This window comes from Saimiri boliviensis, chromosome 1 (assembly GCF_048565385.1).
Source record: "Saimiri boliviensis isolate mSaiBol1 chromosome 1, mSaiBol1.pri, whole genome shotgun sequence".
In the NCBI taxonomy this organism is placed as follows: domain Eukaryota; kingdom Metazoa; phylum Chordata; class Mammalia; order Primates; family Cebidae; genus Saimiri; species Saimiri boliviensis.
In genome coordinates this window covers 75,945,949-75,965,754 of record NC_133449.1, presented here as the reverse complement: position 1 = coordinate 75,965,754, position 19,806 = coordinate 75,945,949, and the positions used below count along the sequence as shown (strand labels likewise).

The 19,806-nt window shown below is 39.0% G+C and overlaps 1 protein-coding gene across 7 annotated transcripts in view; it reads left to right on the top strand.

Moving 5' to 3' along the window:
* Positions 1-19,806, top strand: part of COMMD1 (copper metabolism domain containing 1) — a 248,193-nt gene that overhangs the window by 100,697 nt on the left and 127,690 nt on the right. For 5 of the 7 annotated variants that reach the window (XR_012517693.1, XM_010333555.3, XM_074399410.1 and 2 more), the window contains exon 2: positions 4,038-4,319. Coding sequence is in view for 5 of the 7 variants with exons in the window: in XM_010333555.3 (XP_010331857.1) it covers positions 4,038-4,319 (282 nt within the window). In the remaining 2 variants the exon portion in view is untranslated. Of the gene's footprint in view, positions 1-4,037; positions 4,320-11,893; positions 14,310-19,806 lie in introns of those variants that run through there. The other 2 variants (XR_012517696.1, XM_074399398.1) reach the window with 2 other exon arrangements.

Genomic DNA, 19,806 nt, shown 5'->3' with positions numbered 1-19,806 from the left:
GTCTTGAACTCCTGACATCGTTATCTGCCCACCTTGGCCTCCCAAAGTGCTGGCATTACAGGTGTGAGCCACTGTGCCCAGCCAGGAATAACATCTTATCCATTCAAGTTTGATCATAAGATTGCAGCAATTCAATCACATCTTCAGATTTCACTTCTAATTCTGGTTCTCTTACTATTTGCACCACATAGGCATCTACTTCCTGCACTGAAGTCTTGGACCCCCCCAAAGTCATCCATGAGGGAATAGAATAAACTTCTTCCAAACTCTTGTTAATGTTGATATTTTCACATTCTTCTCTGAATCATGAATGTTCTTAATGGCATCTGGAATGGTGAATCCTTTCCTGAAGGTTTTCAGTTTATTCTTCCTGGATCTATTAATCACTGCCTGTGGCACCTATAGCCTTATAAAATGTATTTCGTTCGTTCTTTTTTTTTTTTTTTTTTTTTTTTTTTTTTAGACAGGGTCTTGCTGTGTCACCCAGGCAGGAGTGCAATGGTGCCATCTTGGCTTATTCAGCCTTGATCCCCTGTGCTCAAAGTGATCTTTCTAGCTCAGCCTCCTAAGTAGCTGAGACCACAGATGTGTACCGCCCTGCCTGGCTAATTTTTTTGTATTTTTTTGTAAAGGTGTGGTCTCACCATGTTGCCCAGAATGGTCTTGAACTCCCAGGCTCAAGCAGTCTGCCCACCTTGACTTCCCAAAGTGCTAAGATCATAGGTGTGAGCCATTACGCCTGGTCACAAAATGTATTTAAAAAACAAAAACAAAAAATGCTAAAAAACTTGACGGTCAAAATTACTTCTTGATCCGTGGACTGCAGAATGGATGCTGTGTTAGCAGTCATGAAAATAGCATCTCCTTGTATATCTCCATCAGAGCTCTTGAGTGACTAGGTGCATTGTCAGTGAGCAGTAATATTTTGAAAGGAATCTTTTTTCTGAGCAGTAGGTTTCCACAGTGGTCTTAAAACCATGGTGTAAACAGATGTGCTGTCATCTAGGCTTTGTTCTATTTATAGAGCACAGGCAGAATAGGTTTCAACAACATTTTTAAGGGCCGTAGGGTTTTCTGAATGGTAAATTAACATTGGCTTCAATTTCAAGTCACCAGATGCATTAGCCCCTAACAAGAGAGTCAGCCTGTCCTTTGAAGCTAGGCATTAACTTCTCTATAGCTGTGAAAGTCCCATTTTGTGAGAGCTCACACATAAAAAAAGAGAAAGTTCTAGATTGTATTTTTTTCCCAGTATATGGTTATTTCATCTATATTGAAAATTTTTTGTCAGTGTAACCACCTTCATCAAATAGCTAGATCTTCTGGATAACTCACTGCAGTTTCAACATCAGCACCTGCTGCTTTATTTTGTGTTAATGGAGACAACTTCTTTCCTTAAACCTCATGAACTAACCTGGCTTCAAACTTTTCTTCTGTAAGCTCTCTTACCTCTCTGAACCTAGATATAATTAAAGAGAGTTAGAGCCTTGCTCTCCATTAGGTTTTGGCTAACGGGAATGTTGTGGCTGGTTTGGTCTTCTGTCCAAACCACCAAAACCTACTCCATATCAGCAATAAGGCTGTTATGCTTCCCCTCTCCTCCCCTCCCCTCCTCTTCCTTTCCCTCCCTTCCCCTCCTCTCTTTTTGAGATGGAGTCAAAAAGCCCCCAGGCTGAGGCTGCAGTGCAGTTGTGTGATCTTGGCTCACTGCAACCTCCGCCTCCTGGGTTCATGCAATTCTACTGCCTCAGCCTCCCAAGTAGCTGGAATTACAAGCATGCGCCACCATGCCCAGCTAATTTTTGTATTTTTAGTAGAGACAGGGTTTCACCATGTTGGCCAGGCTGGTCTCGGAACTCCTGATCTCAAGTGATCCGCCCACCTTGGCCTCCCAAAGTGCCAGGATTACAGATGTGAACCACTGCACCAGGCTCTGTTTTGCTTTCTTGTCATTTGGGTGTGCAGTGGAGTAGCACCTTTAATTTCTTTAAAGAACTTATCCTTGGTATTCACAACTTGGCTATCTGGCACAGGAGGCCTAGCTTTCAGCCTATCTTGGCTTCCTCGTTAAGCTTAAACATTTCTAGCTTTTGATTTAAAATGAGATATATGTTACCCTCATTTGAATACTTAGAGGCCATTTTAGGGTTATTAATTGGCCTAATGTCAATATTGTTGTGTCTCATAGGGAGGCCTGCAGAGAGGGAAAGAGATGGAATGGCCAGTGGTTGGAGAAGTCAGAACACAAACATTTATCATTTAGTTTCTCTGTCTTCTATGAGCATGGTTCATGGCACCCTGAAAGAATTCCAATAGTAATGTCAAAGGTCTCTGATCATAGATCACCATAACAGATATAAATAATAGTGAAAAAGTTTGAAATATGAGAATTCCCATAATGTGACATAGAGACACAAGGTGAACATATGCTGTTGGAAAAATGGCACCAGTAGACTTGCTTAGTATGGGGTTGCCACAGACCTTCAATTTGTAAAAAGCGCAGTATTTGTGAAGCGTAATAAAGTGATGCACAATAAAATGAAGTACACCTGTAGATGTGAAAATGCTATGGTAAGCTAAAGAGTACTGTACAAATTTAAGGCGTGTTACTACGCTTGAGCTTATATTTAGTTACTGTGTCTTCTTGGATGCTAGAATAGAGTACCCAGATTCAATGGCAATTAAATTCTGAAACTTTATGGGAAAGTATAAAGTAGTATATAATTTCACAGTAGTATTACGGTGAATGAGCTGTTTGACTGAAGATGGGCTTCAAAGCTAAGATAATATGTTCACTTAACAAAATTTACTTAGTGCTGCATATGGATAAGGTGTTATACAGTTGAAACGTATCAAACCAAGCCTGGCTCTAAGGCACTGTGAAACTATGTAAGATTTTATCAGACAACCAATTAATTTTATTCATTTGTTTTATTGTTACTGTTATTATTTTAGAGACAGGGTCTTGCTATGTTGCCCAGGTTAGACTTGAACTCCTGGGCTCCAGCTGTCCTCCTGCCTCAGCTTCCCAAGTAGTTGGGACTACAGGCACGCACCACCGTACCTGACTTGTTTTATTACTTTAAAAAATTTTTCATTTTATCTCCCTGCTGTAGAACTGGATATTTAAAAATTATATTCTTGTTACTGATACAAAATTGAGTGACACAGAGTATTTAACAGTAGCTTTTCTGATATTTGATGTTTCCAAAGGGAGCATTTTGTGCTTATTAAGAGCTTATTCTTATTACTGTCCGCCCCCTCCCCATACCTCCCCCCACCACTTTTGTTTTGAGTGCAGAGTCTTGCTCTGTCACCCAGGCTAGAGTGTAGTGGTACAATCTGAGCTCACTGCTATGTCTGCCTCTTAGGTTCAAGTGATTCTCCTGCCTCAGCCTCCTGAGTAGCTGGGACTATAGCTGTGTGTAACCACATGGGCCAATTTTGTATTTTTGATAGAGATGGGGTTTCACCATGTTGGCCAGGCTGATCTTGAATTCCTGACTGCAAGTGATCTTCCCGCCTCAGCTTCTCAAAGTCCTGGAATTACAGGTGTGAGTCACTGTGCTTGGCCTCCTTAGTGTCCCTTGATGACCTTTTTTGAAAGTTTATTTCAGTGATTTTTTTTTTTTTTTTTTTTTTTTTTTTTTTTTTTTGAGACAGGGTCTCTGACGCCTGGGCTGGAATGCAGTGGCGCAATCTTGGCTCACCACAACCTCTGCCTCCTAGTTCAAGTGATTCTCATGCCTCAGTCTCCTGAGTAGCTGGGATTATGGGCATGCACCACCAGGCCTGGCTAATTTTTGTATTTTTAGTAGAGATGGGGTTTTACCATGTTGGCCAGGCTGGTCTTGAACTCCTGACCTAAGTGATCTCATCTTGACCTCTCAAAGTGCTGAGTTTACAGATGTGAATCACTGTGCCTGGCCTGTTTCAGTGATTTAAGAGAACTCAAAATATGATCTTTAGTTAAGAATCTATCTCTTTCTAGTTACCTACTAAATCCAAATTTGTTGCTTTTTCTGTCATCTTTACAGTCTATTGCATCTGCAGACATGGATTTCAACCAGCTGGAGGCATACTTGACTGCACAAACCAAAAAGCAAGGTGGGATCACATCTGACCAAGCTGCTGTCATTTCTAAATTCTGGAAGAGCCACAAGACAAAAATCCGTGAGAGCCTTATGAACCAGAGCCGCTGGAATAGCGGGCTTCGGGGCCTGAGCTGGAGAGTTGATGGCAAGTCTCAGTCAAGGCACTCAGCTCAAATACACATGCCTGTTGCCATTATAGAGCTGGAATTAGGCAAATATGGACAGGTAAGTTCAACTTAATTTTCCTTTGTAAACTATGTTTTTCATTATATGTTAGCTTGTACATTCAGACTGATTTTATATAATAACAGCAACAGGAAAAGAAACTGTTCTTTTCAGAGGTAGAATCATCTGAAAATTTGGATACTCTCCCTTGTGGACAGTGTCTAGAAACTAGCCTCAGGTCCTGGCAGCTGTCTCAGAAGAACAGAGTGGGCCAATAATGTGATTGCTCAGAAGCTGGCCACTGCTGCATTTGGTTAGATCTCAATATCCTTGGCATTTGTTCAGAATTTCCAAGACAATAATAGAGATAAATAAAGACGAAGAATTCAGATTAAACAACACAGTCTCATCCAGTCATCTTTAATAATCAATCAGGTATAGGAGGCAATGTATCTTAATTTACATTAATACATGGTTCCTGAAGACCCCTAAATGTGCAATCTCTGTCCTTGAGCTCACAAATAATTCTCAGTTTAATCTTATGTACAGAGCAGTGCTTCTTTTCCCAACAGTTTCAGCAGTCATGATAGCAGATAATTTCAATGTTTATATGATTTTTCTTGAAGTCATTCAGTTTGTGTTCCAGAGACTGCCAGCTCAGACTTTTAATGATCTGGCTTATGTCTTTTGGGGGAAGAAAAGAAACTGGTAATTAAGAAGAGAAAATCCAGGTCACTGAATTAGCTAATCACATTTATTTTCAGATAAATAATCAAATAAGTGCTTCTATTATATCCTACAATAGAAATGTATTTCTTCTTAACGATGAGAGTATTTTGAGCTGTCAGATTTTCTTACACTTTTTTTTTTAGTTTCTTTAGATTTTTCAGTGTTTGTATTTCTGTACTAACTTTAATTTTAATTTAAAGGATAATTCAGTGTGGGTGTGGTGGCTCATGCCTGTAATCCCAGCACTTTGGGAGGCCAAGGTGGGTGGATCACCTGAGGTCAGAAGTTTGAGACCAGCCAACATGGTGAAACCCCATCTCTACCAAAAATACAAAAATTAGTCAAGTGTGGTGGCAGGTGCCTATAATCCCAGCTACTTGGAAGGCTGAGGCAGGAAAATCGCTTGAACCTGGGAGGCAGAGATTGCAGTGAGCCGAGATTGAGCCACTGCACTCCAGTCTGGGAGACAAGAGTGAGACTCCATCTCAAAAAAAAAAAAAAAAAAAAAAAAAAGAGAATTCATTGAAACTTTTTGTTCTTTGGCTGGGCATGGTGGTTCATATCTGTAATCCCAGCAGTTTGGGAGGCCAAGGCAGGCAGATCATTTGAGGTCAGGAGTTCAAGACCAGCCTGGCCAACATGGTAATACCCCATCTCTTCTACTAAAAATACAAAAAAAAAAAAATTGCTGGGCGTGGTGTCAGGCACTTATATTATTCCCAATTACTCAGGAGGCTGAGGCAGGAGAATTGCTTGAGCCTGGGAAGTGCAGGTTGCAGTGAGCAGGGATCATACCACTGCACTCCAGCCCAGGTGGGAGACTCTGTCTCAAAAACAAATAAATAAATAAAATTTGGGGCACCTTTTATTCAGTATTATAAAATAGTGCTACTTGTACTTGTTGAGTAGTTTCTCTGATCCTAAAGTCAGTTTTCTTGCCAACATGGTGGCTCACATCTGTAATCATCTGTAATCTCAGCAATTTGGAGCAGGTAGATCACCTGAGGTCAGGAGTTCGAGACCAGCCTGGCCAACATGGGGAAACCCCGTCTCTACTAAAAATACAAAAATTAGCTGGCTGCGGTGTTTGACACCTACTCAGGAGGCTGAGGTAGGAGAATCGCTGGACCCCAGGAGACAGACGTTGCTGTGAGCTGAGATGGCACTATCGCACTCCAGCCTGGGCAACAGTGAGACTCTGTCTCAAAAAAAACCAAAAAACTCGAGTCTGTTCTCTTAACCATTATGTTATATAACAGATATTTTTATGCACACACATACCCAACAGATTAGAAAAGTGTAGTAAGTATACTTGCATATCTAAGTTTTACCAGCCATTTATGTCAGCTATTGATTTTTTATCCTGCCAGTAGTGCTTATTTCATTTTGTCTATATTTAACATATGGGCAGGAACATGAAAACATATGTGTCTATTTCAAGACTCCCAGAAAGCTATGATATTATTTTGTTAATACTATCGTAGTTTTCTAGGTTACAAGTTGCTGTGATCCCAGCACTTTGGGAGGCTGATTAGCCGAGCATGGTGGTGCATGCCTGTAGTTCCAGCTACCCAGGAGTCTGAGGCACGATAATCACTTGAGCCTGGAAGGCGGAGGTTGCAGTGAGAACAGACCCCTGCACTTTAGCCTGGGTGACAGAGTGAGACTCTTTATCGAAAAAAAAAAATGTAAAAACATGGCAATTATTTCATGGATGTGTACACTTTATTATGTGCAGTTTATTGTACATCACATACTTCACAGTAGTAAAGAAATGGTAAATAGTAGTAAAGTATTAAAGTAATGGTCACAATGAAAATGATTGATATTGCACTTTAATCCATAAAATCCTTTTTAATACAAATATATGAAGTCAAGAAAAGTTGTAAATAATAAAGTAAACAATAATAGAACCTAGACCAGCAGTAAAATATATAGCCCACATCCTACAGAAAATGTTTTTGTGAGAATTGGATTCTTGGTTAGTACTTACGCTAGCTTCTAGGTCAGTGTTATTTATGAAATACTTTGCTAAATTGGGTTCCCAATTTTTAGAACACCTATAGGCACCCATATCAAGTTGTTTTCATACTGCTGACATTGGATGAGGTTGTGAGAATTAATGATCCTAGGATATCAAGAAGTTGCTTCCAAGAAGGGTGACCAGGTTTTTGTTGAACTCTGGTGTGTTTGTATGTCTATCTGTGTATCCAGGGCAACTAAAGTACTGTCTTCAGTTTATGTCATTTTAAAGCAGTAGTTCTCAATCATGGTCACACATAAGAATCACATTCAAAGCTTTAAAAATTTTAATGCTCAGGCCATACCCCAGACCAATTACCTAAGAATCTATGGAGATTGAACGTAGGTTTTGTTATTGTTTAAAGCTCCCGGATGATTTCCGTATTCAGGGTTGAGAACCACTGTGTGAAAGGTAGCCAGAATAATTGGATTTGGTGTGTTAATAGAACTTGGTATCATATTTTTACAACAAGAATTCAGTATATGTTGGCATATTGCTTTTACTTGACATAATTTGTAGAGTGCTTGAGATTACTTATTCAGGAACTAGTAAAGGTGGATTTCTTTTGTTTCCCCCACTCCCCATTTAAATTTCTCTCTCCTGCTCAGTTTGTCTGTATTACTTTTCTTTGGTCTAAAAAGTGCTTTTGAAAATCAGCAGCTCAGTACATACATAAACTTGTTTTCTAAACCACAATATATATTGTAATATCCTTTGGGATATGAGGAAGCCAAAGTAATAGAGAACTAACTAAGGCAGTATACATTTATGGAAATCTGCAAAGCCCAAATGAGTAGGAACTACTAACCCACTTACTTTGCTTGTCATGAATGTTTTTTCCAACACAAGTAAAAATTTTGCAAAAATAAAACATGAATCCATTGTAAAAACATGCAGAAAGCTTTAAGGTGAATATTTTATGTCCAAAAGATGAACATCAAGTGCTTTACTTGTGAGACTGAAATCTTGTCATATGTGGCCATAAATCACTGTGGGATCCAAGCCATGAGGACTGTTGGAATCTAGCATATGTCTTTAGAAAAATGTTGTATTTGTTCACCTAACACCATTGTTGTGTTTTTCTTTCTCGGAACTGCAGAAGAGATTACAATAAAAGTTTTGTTTTTTTTTTTAAACACTAACTGGGAAGAAAGGATGGTAATTTATATCTTTAGTGGAATCTCATTTATGCTTATTTCTTTTTTTTAAGATTGAATTTTGATATTTTATAAAGACGTATTGGGTTTTCTTTTATGACTTGTTGTTCTCCAAGACCAAAAAGACATTTTGTGAGGAAACATTTAGACGCAGCCTCTGTACTGAACCATTTAGTACTGAATTGTTCTTGCACATATGTTTTAAGATGCCCCGCATGCAGAGATTATAAAATATAAAGCTATTTTCTTTATTGTGTTTTATTTATTAGTGGCAAATGTTACTGTCTTTTCTCAAGTAAGTTTTAGTTCAAGTACTTCTATAGTTTGGGGATGAGTTTTCAGCAGACCTACAGAGAAAGACATGTTTATCTTTTCTAATTTAGTTTTTTTCTAACCAACTCATATGCTCACTCCTGTCATTTATAAGCAATTAGATGAGGGGGATATGCATTGATTGTACTTTACAGAATCAAAATAGGTTGGGTTCTGTATTAAAAACCCAGCAATTTTGTCTGAAACATAGATAAACCCCTAATCTCAAGGGAAGTTTTTCATTTATTTTTAATTTCTAAAATTCCTTTTGAAGGAAACTAAATATAATCATGCACTGCATAATGACATTTCAGTCACTGATGGATCACATGTAGGATAGTGGTCCCATAAGATGATAATATTGTATTTTAAAGATACCTTTTCTATATTTAGATATGTTTAGTTACACAAATATAATACTTATCATTGTGTTGCAGTTGCCTACAGTGTTCAGTACAGTAACACATTATACAGGTTTATAACCTAGAACCAACAGGCTATACCATATAGCCTAGGTATATAGCAGGCTACACCATCTAGGTTTGTGTAAGTACACTCTATCGTGTTCACACAACGAATAGTCTAATGGCACATTTCTCAGAATGTATTCCCCTCATTAAGCTATGTATAACTATGCACTGATCTCCTTTTGTAATTCTAGCTGGTTAAAATAAAGAGGAGTAATCTGCTAAAATCTATAATTAATAATTCGTTTATGGCTGTGTGCAGTGGCTCACACCTGTAATACCAGCACTTTGAGAGGTTGAAGGAGGCAGATTACTTGAGCCCCAGGAGTTTGAGACCAGCTTGGTCAACATGGTGAGACCCTGTCTCTACAAAAAATGTGAAAATCAGCCAGATGTAGTCCAAGCTACTCGGGAGGGTAAGGATCCCTGTGTCCAGGAGATTGAAGCTTCAGTGAGCTGTGATTGCACCACTACTCTCCAGCCTGAGTGACAGGGTGAGAGTGAGACCCTGTCTATAAATAAGTAAATAAATAAAATCAATTTATATTGAACTTGGTCATGTACCATCGTAGCTTTATAAGGCTGAGGAATATCACCACCGCTATCTGCTTTGTGTCGTAAGGGAAGCAGAAAAGTTGTGCACACGCACACACACACTTTCATACAAACACACACAAAAACATATATATACACCTGTGTATGTATGTAAATACATGGAGAGATGTAAGGGTTAGGAATTAAGTAAAATGCCATTTTATTTTATTAACATTCAGTCACCATTTTGAGATCATGTTGCCTTACTCCAAATAGCTACCAAAGGGAACTTAGATGGCGTTTTTGGTTATATACACTATAATGCAAGCAGTACAAATTTGTTTCTGTTAATTGTTATATTTAAGATTGATTTTTACTTTTAATAATGTACTAAAGGAAAGCCTTCAAAGAAATTAGTGAAACTAGTTTTCTGATAGACATTCAACCATCTTTTGTCAGTAGGGGTTGATAAAATTTAACAGCTTGAGGATACTTAAATCAGTTTATAATACATTTTTATTTTTATTTATTTATTTATTTAGAGACAGAGTCTCTTTCTGTCACCTAGTCTGGGGTACAGTGGCGTGCTCTCAGCTCACTGCAGCCTCCACCTCCTGGGCTCAAGCGATTCTCCTGCCTCAGCCTCCCGAGTAGCTGGCACTACAGGCATGCACCACCACACCCAGCTAACTTTTGCATTTTTAGTAGAGACAGAGTTTTACCGTGTTGGCTAGGCTGGTCTTGAACTCTTGACCTTGAGTGATATGTCCACCTCGGCCTCCAAAGTATTGGGATTACAGGTGTGAGTTACCGCACCAGGCCTAGAATACTTGAAAACAAATAAAGGAATTTCCCATTTCATATTTTATATCATATTTAGAACATGGAATTTATTTAAACTTTAATTCTGAATGAGTCAACTCTTTTTGTAGCTCTAAGAAGTGTTCTATAATAGTTTCTGTTCTAAAGTTATGGTCCTAAACTTACAGTTGAATTTAAAGGTATAATTTATAGAAGGCAATGCTTAAAACATAGAAAAAAAGAAAGAATAAGACTGGGCATGATGGTTCATGCCTGTAATCCCAGTGCTTTGAGTGGCTGAGGCCAGTGGATCACCTGAGGTCAGGAGTTAAAGACCAGCCTGGCCAACTTGGTAAAACCCTGTTTGTACTAAAAGTATAAAAGTTAACCAGGCATAGTGGCACATGCCTGTAGTCCCAGCTACTTGGGAGGCTGAAGTAGGAGAATCTTGAAGTGAGGCAAAATCATACCACTGCATTCCACCTTGGGCAACAGAGTGAGACTGTTTCAGAGAAAAAAAAAAAAAAAAGGAAAGAAAGTAAAAGAAATTTTGTTTTCCTAGAAAGTCGTCGTAATTTTTGCTTTCACACACTTGTTAAAAAAAAGTATGAAAATCCAAAACTTACCATTAAAATTCAAACTAACTCTGAATTAGCTATTTACAAAAATGCTTTGTGGAGAAGGGAATGTTTTACCAAAAAAAAAAAAAAAGACCTTTTTTTACAACATCACTAGTTATAATGAATAGTGAAAATACTATGCTAGTGAATTCTAGTGAATGACTAGTGAAATATTTGTTGTAGTAACTACTGAAAGAAATGTTAAGTTTAATGCTTTTTAGTTTTGAAAACATTAAAATCAGAAGTATTCAGTTATTGATAACTTGCCAGTTGAAAAGTAGACATTTTTGGGAATGTTTTTACTTAAAAATCATAATATTTAATATTTTTGAAGTATTGAAGATTAGACTGGTTTACTGTTTTTTCTTTTTTTTTTTTTTTTTGAGACGGAGTTTCGCTCTTATTACCCAGGCTGTAGTGCAGTGATGCGATCTTGGCTCACCGCAACCTCCGCTTCCTGGGTTCAGGCAATTCTCCTGCCTCAGCCTCCTGAGTAGCTGGGATTACAGGCACACGCCACCATGCCCAGCTAATTTTTTGTATTTTTAGTAGAGACGGGGTTTCACCATGTTGACCAGGATGGTCTCGATCTCTCGACCTCATGATCCACCCGCCTCGGCCTCCCAAAGTGCTGGGATTACAGGCTTGAGCCACTGTGCCCGGCCCTAGACTGGTTTACTGTTAATAGAGTACTTATTTTTCTTAGCCAAGTCTTTTCTTAGAAATTTATATAATGTTTTTATATTTATTCTCATCTTAGTCTTGAGATGTTAGTTACTTGATCCATGTTCAGCATTTTACATACTTGAATTACCTTGTCCTTGAAATATTTGTCTTCCAGAATACCACATTTGCCTGATTTTCCTGCTAGCCTTCTAGCTCTTTTTTTTTCTTTTAAAATCTCTTTTACTCCTTTCTTCTAATTCTTATATCTCAATGTTGATCTACCCTTGGGCTCTGTCCTTGATTCTCTTTTTTTCCTTTTTTACAGCTCACTTCCTAGTTGATCTCATGTAGTTCCATGCATTTAAATGCCATCTGTGTGATAATGACTCTCAAGTTTACAACTCCAAACTGGATTTCTCCCCTAAATTTCAGGTATATATTTATGACATACTTGAGATCTTCACTTAAATGTGTAAAAGGTATCAAAAATTGAATATGCCCAAAACTATGTTCCTCATATGTCCCCAAAACCTGTTCATCCCGCATTTTTTTTTTCATCTCAGTTAGTGGCACCTCCATTCTTCCAGTTCATATCTTTGTTTTCTTATACTCACATCTGTTCCACCATCAAATCTTGCTTAGTCTATTTTAAAATGTATCTAAAATTTGAACACTTCTCACCATCCCCAACTACTTGTTTAGGTCACCATCACCTCTCTCCTAGATTATAACATCCTCCTAACTGATGTCTCTGCTTCTGCTTTTCAGTCTGTTCACAACATACAGCATCCAGGATGACTCTGTTAATGCGTAAGTCAGAAAATACATTTATGGCTTCCCAACTCACTCCAGTGGCTTTCTATGTTAGTCAGATTAATAGTTCTCTCCCTTACTTTGTCTACTCTAGCTAGACCCACTGGCCTTGTTGCTAATTTCTGGAACATGCCAGGGATCTTCAGGACCTTTATGCTTGCTCTTGCCTCTCTCTCAATTTGTCTTCCTCTAGATATGGCTAGCCTTTTCACTTCCTTAAAGTCTTTTTTTTAAAAAGTCACCATCTCATTAGGTCTTCACCAGCTACCTCTCTAAAAGAGTTCTCCACATCCTGCTTTATGTTTTTTATTTACAGTTTACAGTGTATAATACGATAAATTATTTAAAGTGTACAATTTAATTAATTTTGGCTGGTGTACATGTCTGTGAAAACACCATGACAGTCAAGAACCAGAACATGTTTCCCACCCCCTAAATTGGGACTGTACCCCTTTACAGTCATCCACAATTTGTGGACAACTGCTGGTCTGCCTTTTGTTACTTTAGGTTTTTTTCTTCTTGTCGCTTATTACTGCCTAACATACTATTTTACTTATTAATCTTGTCTGTGCTCCAGATTAGCATTTAAGAGGACAAAGACTTTTTTTTATTGCCGTATCCTCAAAGTCTAGGACGCCACCCAGCACATGGTGTTCGGTTAATATTTCTGGGATGGATAAATCACATAATTCGCTATAAAGCATCTCCTATGTGTCAGATACTGCATAGGAGTTGAGGATGTATCAGTGAACAATACAGACAAGTTCCTTATTTTATGGAGCTCACAATGAAAGAAAGTTAATTAGTGTAAGAAATTATATCTGAGATGGAAGAGCCTTACTCAAAATGGAATGGCTATCTTTACCCAGGAAGTTAAGGAAGGCAGTTCTTAAGAGGTGACATTTACATATGATTTTTCTGACATCATAAACTTTCTGATCCAGAGCTGAGAATCATGAAACAAGAACAACAAAAAAGTTGATACAGGCACAATGGATTCTCTAGAGTTTATGAACATATCTTTGCATTTAACACATAGATGTATGACTGGATGTGGTGGCTCATGCCTGTAATCTTGGCACTGTGGGAGACCAAGATGGGTGGATCACTTGAGGTCAGGAGTTCGAGATCAGCCTGGCTAGTATGGTGAAACTCCATCTCTACTAAAAAATACAAAAAAATTAGCTGGGTGTGGTGGCCTATGCCTGTAATCCCAGCTACTTGGGAGGCTGAGGCACGAGAATCACTTGAACCTGGGAGGCAGGTTGCAGTGAGCCAAGATTGTGCCATTGCACTCCAGCCTGGGTGACAGAGAAAGACCTTCTCTCTCTCTCTCTCTCTTTCTCTCTCTCTCTCTCTCTCTCTCTCACACACACACACACACACACACACACACACACACACAATCTTTGGCAGTGATTTAGTACAAGTCCCTGGTGATTGTCATTTTTTTCTCACTACCTCCTACAATGCTGGTTTTCCATTTTTTCAATTCAATTCACTGGCAGTAAGAAGTAGCAAGAAGTAAATTGACAGAAAAGCTATTATAAGCAAAAGGAAGATTCCCTTAGCTAGTGATTCAAAGCATCACTATACGTCAGACTCACCTGAGGAGCTTTAAAAAAAAAAATTAAGGGCCGGGCGCGGTGGCTCAAGCCTGTAATCCCAGCACTTTGGGAGGCCGAGGCGGGTGGATCACGAGGTCGAGAGATCGAGACCAACCTGGTCAACATGGTGAAACCCCGTCTCTACTAAAAATACAAAAAATTAGCTGGGCATGGTGGCGTGTGCCTGTAATCCCAGCTACTCAGGAGGCTGAGGCAGGAGAATTGCCTGAACCCAGGAGGCGGAGGTTGCGGTGAGCCGAGATCGCGCCATTGCACTCCAGCCTGGGTAACAAGAGCGAAACTCCGTCTCAAAAAAAAAAAAAAATTAAGATGCTCAGACCGCACCTCAGAGTAAGGGGCTTTGTTTTGAGTAAAGGAAGATTTCTTCTCTGAGGTGAGCTGAGCTTTGAATGACAAGAAGGAGACAGCCCCAGGAAGATCTGAGGCGCAAAGTATAGGCAGAGGGAGCAGCCAAGGCAAGAAATTGGCCTTATTAAGAATTTTTAGTGTAATGGGAATCCATTAGAGGGTTTTATAAAGATGTAAAGGTGAAGATGTGATGTGATCTGTGTTCTAATAGGATTACCTTGATTCACTTATGGAGAATGGATTACTGGGATCTCAGTACTAGATACTGGGATATTGAGGGGATGGGAGAGGAGGGGGTTACTCATTACTGGGATACTGAGATCCCTGGGGGTAAATATCACTAAGGTTGGAGTTGTTTTTTTGCACATTAAAAGCAATTCTCTTTTGCTTCAAAACCTCTATGTGATGGTAATTAGATGAAATGGGATTTCAAGGAAAAACAAAATACAAAACAAAGAAAAGAAAAACTGTTATTTTTATTCTCTTAATAAGATGAGGTATTCAGAAGCCAATGGAACCAATGTTAATATTCCACTCCAAAAAATAGTAGAAATGAGTTTACGTGGACTTTTCACAATCTTCGTTACACATTTCCATCTCCGTTTCTCATTTATGACAGTTCCCTTCTTTTAAAAGTTTTTTTTTTTTTTAAATAATACGTTCTGAAACTTGTTTGTCAAACCCAGGGATAACTAATAAAAGTCATTATTGTAGGGGGAAAAAAGTAAAAGCAGGAGGCCACTTACAGGGCTGTCACAGTGGTACAGGTGAGATAACATCAAAAAAATAGAGGTAGTTTTAACAAAGTAAAGTGAGCAGGTAAAGGGTATGTTTTGAATATGGGTGAGTTACTTTGAGTTGACTTGGAAGGGATGTAGAAAATGAGAGAAAGTGAGGAATTGGGGATAACACCTTGTTTTCTCTTGTGAGACTATGTTAGCATAATTTGGTAATTCTACTAATTGTTGAACAGTCTTATTGCAGTGTTGACTGTCTAATATACAGCTTGAGTTTTTTGATAGCTATAATTACCCCTTTCACTTGGGGAAAAATATAAAAGAAATTATTTAACATTTGGCAGTTAAGAAAATGTTGTTTGTGCTGAAGTAATTTTATTTTTAAAACTCAACTTACAAAGAAGATGCACTTGAGATTACTGGACATAAATTTTGTATAGGCTTTAAAAGAAAATCATTCTTATGATGTCCCCTTTCTTATGTGTAATATACTCAATAAAATGATTTAAAGAGGAAGAGAGAGAAAAATGAATGTCTTTGCAAACTCATTGACCCTGTGAGAATAGGGCTTTGGCACTGCTGAAGTCCTTAGCCTCTGTCTAGTAGCTTGCCAGCACGCAGCCCTGGTGTTGGACTTCTTTCAGCTGTTCAGGCTGTCTGTTTCTATTCTTGGGGACAGATGGGGTGCTTGAGAGGAAGACAGAAAGCCAAGCCTTAAGAGGACTTGGAAGCAATTTTTGGGTGTAAGTCCCTTGTCCTAAACTCAGGGTAACAGTGTATCCTGCCCAGCAATGTTGAACTGCCTGTGTTTGTCTAGTATGTGTGTACTGGCTGGTTGGCTCTGGGCATCATTCCATGTATGCCACTTCTCTGTTGCCAAGATAAATGTAGAAGGTCTCTAGCCCAAGCCCACCCATAGTACTTAAAATAAAATTGTGGTAAAGTATACATAACATAGAATTTTACCATTTTAACCCTTTTTAAGTGTACAGTCCAGTGGTATTAAGTACAGATGATTTTCTTTTATAAGAGATGGCAGTCTGGCCACCCATGCTGGAGTACAGTGGCATGATCTTAGCTTACTGTAGCCTCGAAGTCCTAGGCTCAAGCAGTCCTCCTGCCTCTACCTCCCAAAGCACTGGGATTACAGATGAGCCACTGTATCTGGCCTGTTCACAATGTTATACAACTATCACCACTATTTATTTCCAGATCTCTTTTTTCTTTATCCCAAACAGAAATTCAGTACACATTAAACAGTAACTCCCAATTTCTACCTTTTGTCAGCCCCTGGTAACCTCTTTTCTACTTTTGTCTCTCTGTCTTTGCCTATTTTAGGTACGTCATATAAATAGAACCATAAAATATTTGTCCTTCTGTGTCTGGTTTATTTTACTCATAGTGTCTTCAAGTTTTATCCTTGAGTTTTATCCGTAGAGTACATAGGTAGTACATATCCAGGATTTAATTCCTTTTAAAGGTTGAATAATATTCCATTTTGTTTATCCATTTATTTTTTTATGGATATTTGAGTTGTTTCCATCTTTTGGCTCTCGTGACTAATGCTGCTATGAATGTAGATGTACAAATACCAATTTCAGTCTCTGTTTTTAATTCTTTTGGGTATATACCTAGGAGTGGACTTGTTGGATCATAACGGTAATTCTATCTTTTAACTTTTTAAGGAACTGCCAAACTATTTTCTACAGCAGTTGCTCAGTTTTATGTTTTTTTTTCCGGAAGTACTTGAAGGTTCCTATTTCTATACATCCTCACTAACACTTGTTAGTTTCTGGAGTTTTTTTATTTTTTATTTTTTGACAATTATCATCCTAATGCATATAAAGTGGTATCTCATTGTAGTTTGGAGTTGAATTCCTTAATGATTAGAGATGCTGAACATCTTTTTTATGTGCTCATTGGGTTTGTGTCCCTCCCCCCACTTTTTTTTTTAGATAATCTCACTCTGTCCCCTAGTCTAGAGTATAGTAGTGTAGTCTTGGCTCACTGCAACCTCTGCCTCCTGAGTACAAGTGATTCTCTTGCTCAGTGTCCCAAGTAGCTGGGATTATAGGTGTGCACCACCACACCTGGCTAATTTTTGTATTTATGGGGTTTCACCACTTTTGGCGAGTCTGGTCTCGAACTCCTGACCTCAGGTGATCTGCCTGCCGTGACCTCCCAAAGTGCTGGGATTACAGGCATGAGCCACTGCACCTGGCCAGGTTTGCCCGTTTTCAAAAATCTTTTTTCTTTTTCTTTTTGTCTCTCTCTCTCTCTTGTTTTTTTTTTTTTTTTTTTTTTTTCGAGACAGGGTCTTGCTGTATTGCCCAAGCTAGAGTGCAGTGGCACAATCTCAGCTCACTGCACCCTCTGCCTCCCAAGCTCCAGTGCTTCTCCCACTTCAGCCACCTGAGTGGCTGGGATTACAGGTGCACACTATCGTGTCTGGCTAATTTTTTGTAGAGATGGGGTTTTGCTATGTTGCCTAGGCTGGTCTTGAATTCCTGAGCTGAAGCAAGCCACCACTTCAGCCTTGCATAGTACTGAGATTATAGGCATGAGCCACTGAACCCAGCCTCTTTATATATATTTTTTCTATATCAAGCACCTGAACCCATTTTATTCACTTTTATTATTCTGTTGTTGAGTTGTAGGAGCTTTAAAAATATATATTCAGGATATCACATGTCAGATATATGGATTTGCAGATATTTTCTCCCAGTCTGAGTTTTCACTCCCCTCCAGATCATATCTTTTGATGCGTAAAAGTTTTAAATTTTGATGTGGTCTTGTTTATTTTTCCTTTTGTTGCCAGTGCTTTTGGTATCCTGTCCAAGAAGTCATTGCTAAATCCAATGTCATGAAACTTTTTCCTCTATGTTTTCTACTAAGAGTTCTATAATTTTAGCTCTTAGGCTTACGTCTGAGTTAATTTTTTTCATATGATATGAGGTCATTCTTAAAATTTTGTATGGATTTTTAGAAAATGATTTATGCTACTAGGGGAGAAAAATAGGACTTCTGAGTTTGAAGCTGATAAGTTGCAAGTTTATCATGTTTCTGAACTTTCTTTTTTTTTTTTTTTTTTTTTGAAACGGTGTTTCGCTCTTGTTGCCCAGGCTGGAGTGCAATGGCGCGAACTCGGCTCACCGCAACCTCTGCCTCCTGGGTTCAGGCAGTTCTCCTGCCTCAGCCTCCTGAGTAGCTGGGATTACAGGCACGCACCACCATGCCCAGCTAATTTTTTGTATTTTTAGTAGAGACGAGGTTTCACTATGTTGACCAGGATGGTCTCGATCTCTTGACTACCTGCCTCGGCCTCCCAGAGTCCTGAGACTACAGGCTTGAGCCACAGCACCCGGCCTGTTTTTGAACTTTCTAGATATCTCTGTGCAATTAATTAAACAGAGCTCTGTAGTATCACCCAAGACGTTAATGAGTGATAGACGCTAGGAACCAGCTCAGATTAACTGCCAAATAAGCTAAACTTTCTTTTTATTGCCAGAGTTTTAACCTAAGTGGATTATAAGTCAGTAACAGAGGAAATATATCTTACCTTTGATAAGCAATTTTATAGTCTTGTGGATACAGTACAAAGGCCTGAACTGAATTATGATAAATCTAGTGAATGCAACAGTGTGGATCACAAAATGAGTTTGATCTTTCATCCTGTAATACTGGCCTCCCTCAACACACACACTTCCTTAGTCTAGAGAAAACAGCCTAGTCTTCTAAGAATATCATTTAAAGGCTGGGTGCAGTGGCTTATGCCTGTTACTGTAACACTTCTCGAGGCCAAGGCAGGCAGATCACTTGAGCTCAGGAGTTTGAGAGCAGCCTGGGCAACATGGTGAAACCCTATCTCTACAAAAAATAAAAAAAATTAGCAGGACATGGTGGTGCACACCTGTAGTCCCAGCTACTTGGTAGGCTAAAGTGGGACAATTGCCTGGGGCCAAGAGTTTGAGGCTTCAGTAAGCTGTGATCATGCCACTGCACTGTAGCCTGGGTGACAGAGCAAGATCCTGTCTCCAAAAAAAAAAAAGGAAAAATGAAGTGTCTCTTGGCCGTGTAGCTCTGTTCATGTAATTCTTTTAAAAAGGTGACTTTAGTCCAGGTGTGGTGGCTCATGCCTGTAATCCCAGCACTTTGGGAGGCCAAGGCAGCAGGATTGTTTGAGGCCAAGAGTTCAAGATCAGTCTGGGCAACAGAGGAAGACCCCATCTCTATAAAAATGTTTTAAAGACTAGCTGGGCATGGTGACATGCACCTGTAGTCCCAGCTACTTGGGAGGCTGAAGTAGGAGGATTGCTGGAGCCTGGGAGATTGAGGCTGTAGTGAGCCATGATTGTACCTCTGCACTCCAGACTGTGTCAGAGCATGACCTATCTCAAAAAAAAAAAAAAAGTCTGACTTTATGTGGAGGTAAGATCATGGATAGCAGGTCCATACCCATCCTTTCAGGTACTTCTGTCTTCCCAACACATATATATTGACGAAAGGTGGATTCTTATTTTCCCTGCTTAGGTCACATGGCACATGGCTACCCATGGAGAAGTCACTATTTATTAGAATTAGGGTAATTTAGGGAAGCTGTAAATTGACAGCTGATACCACAGGGAATAGGTGAGAAACAGTTCACCAAAGGAATTAGGCATTGTGGACAAACAAAACCAATATGATATAAATGTACTTTTGTCAAAATAGGG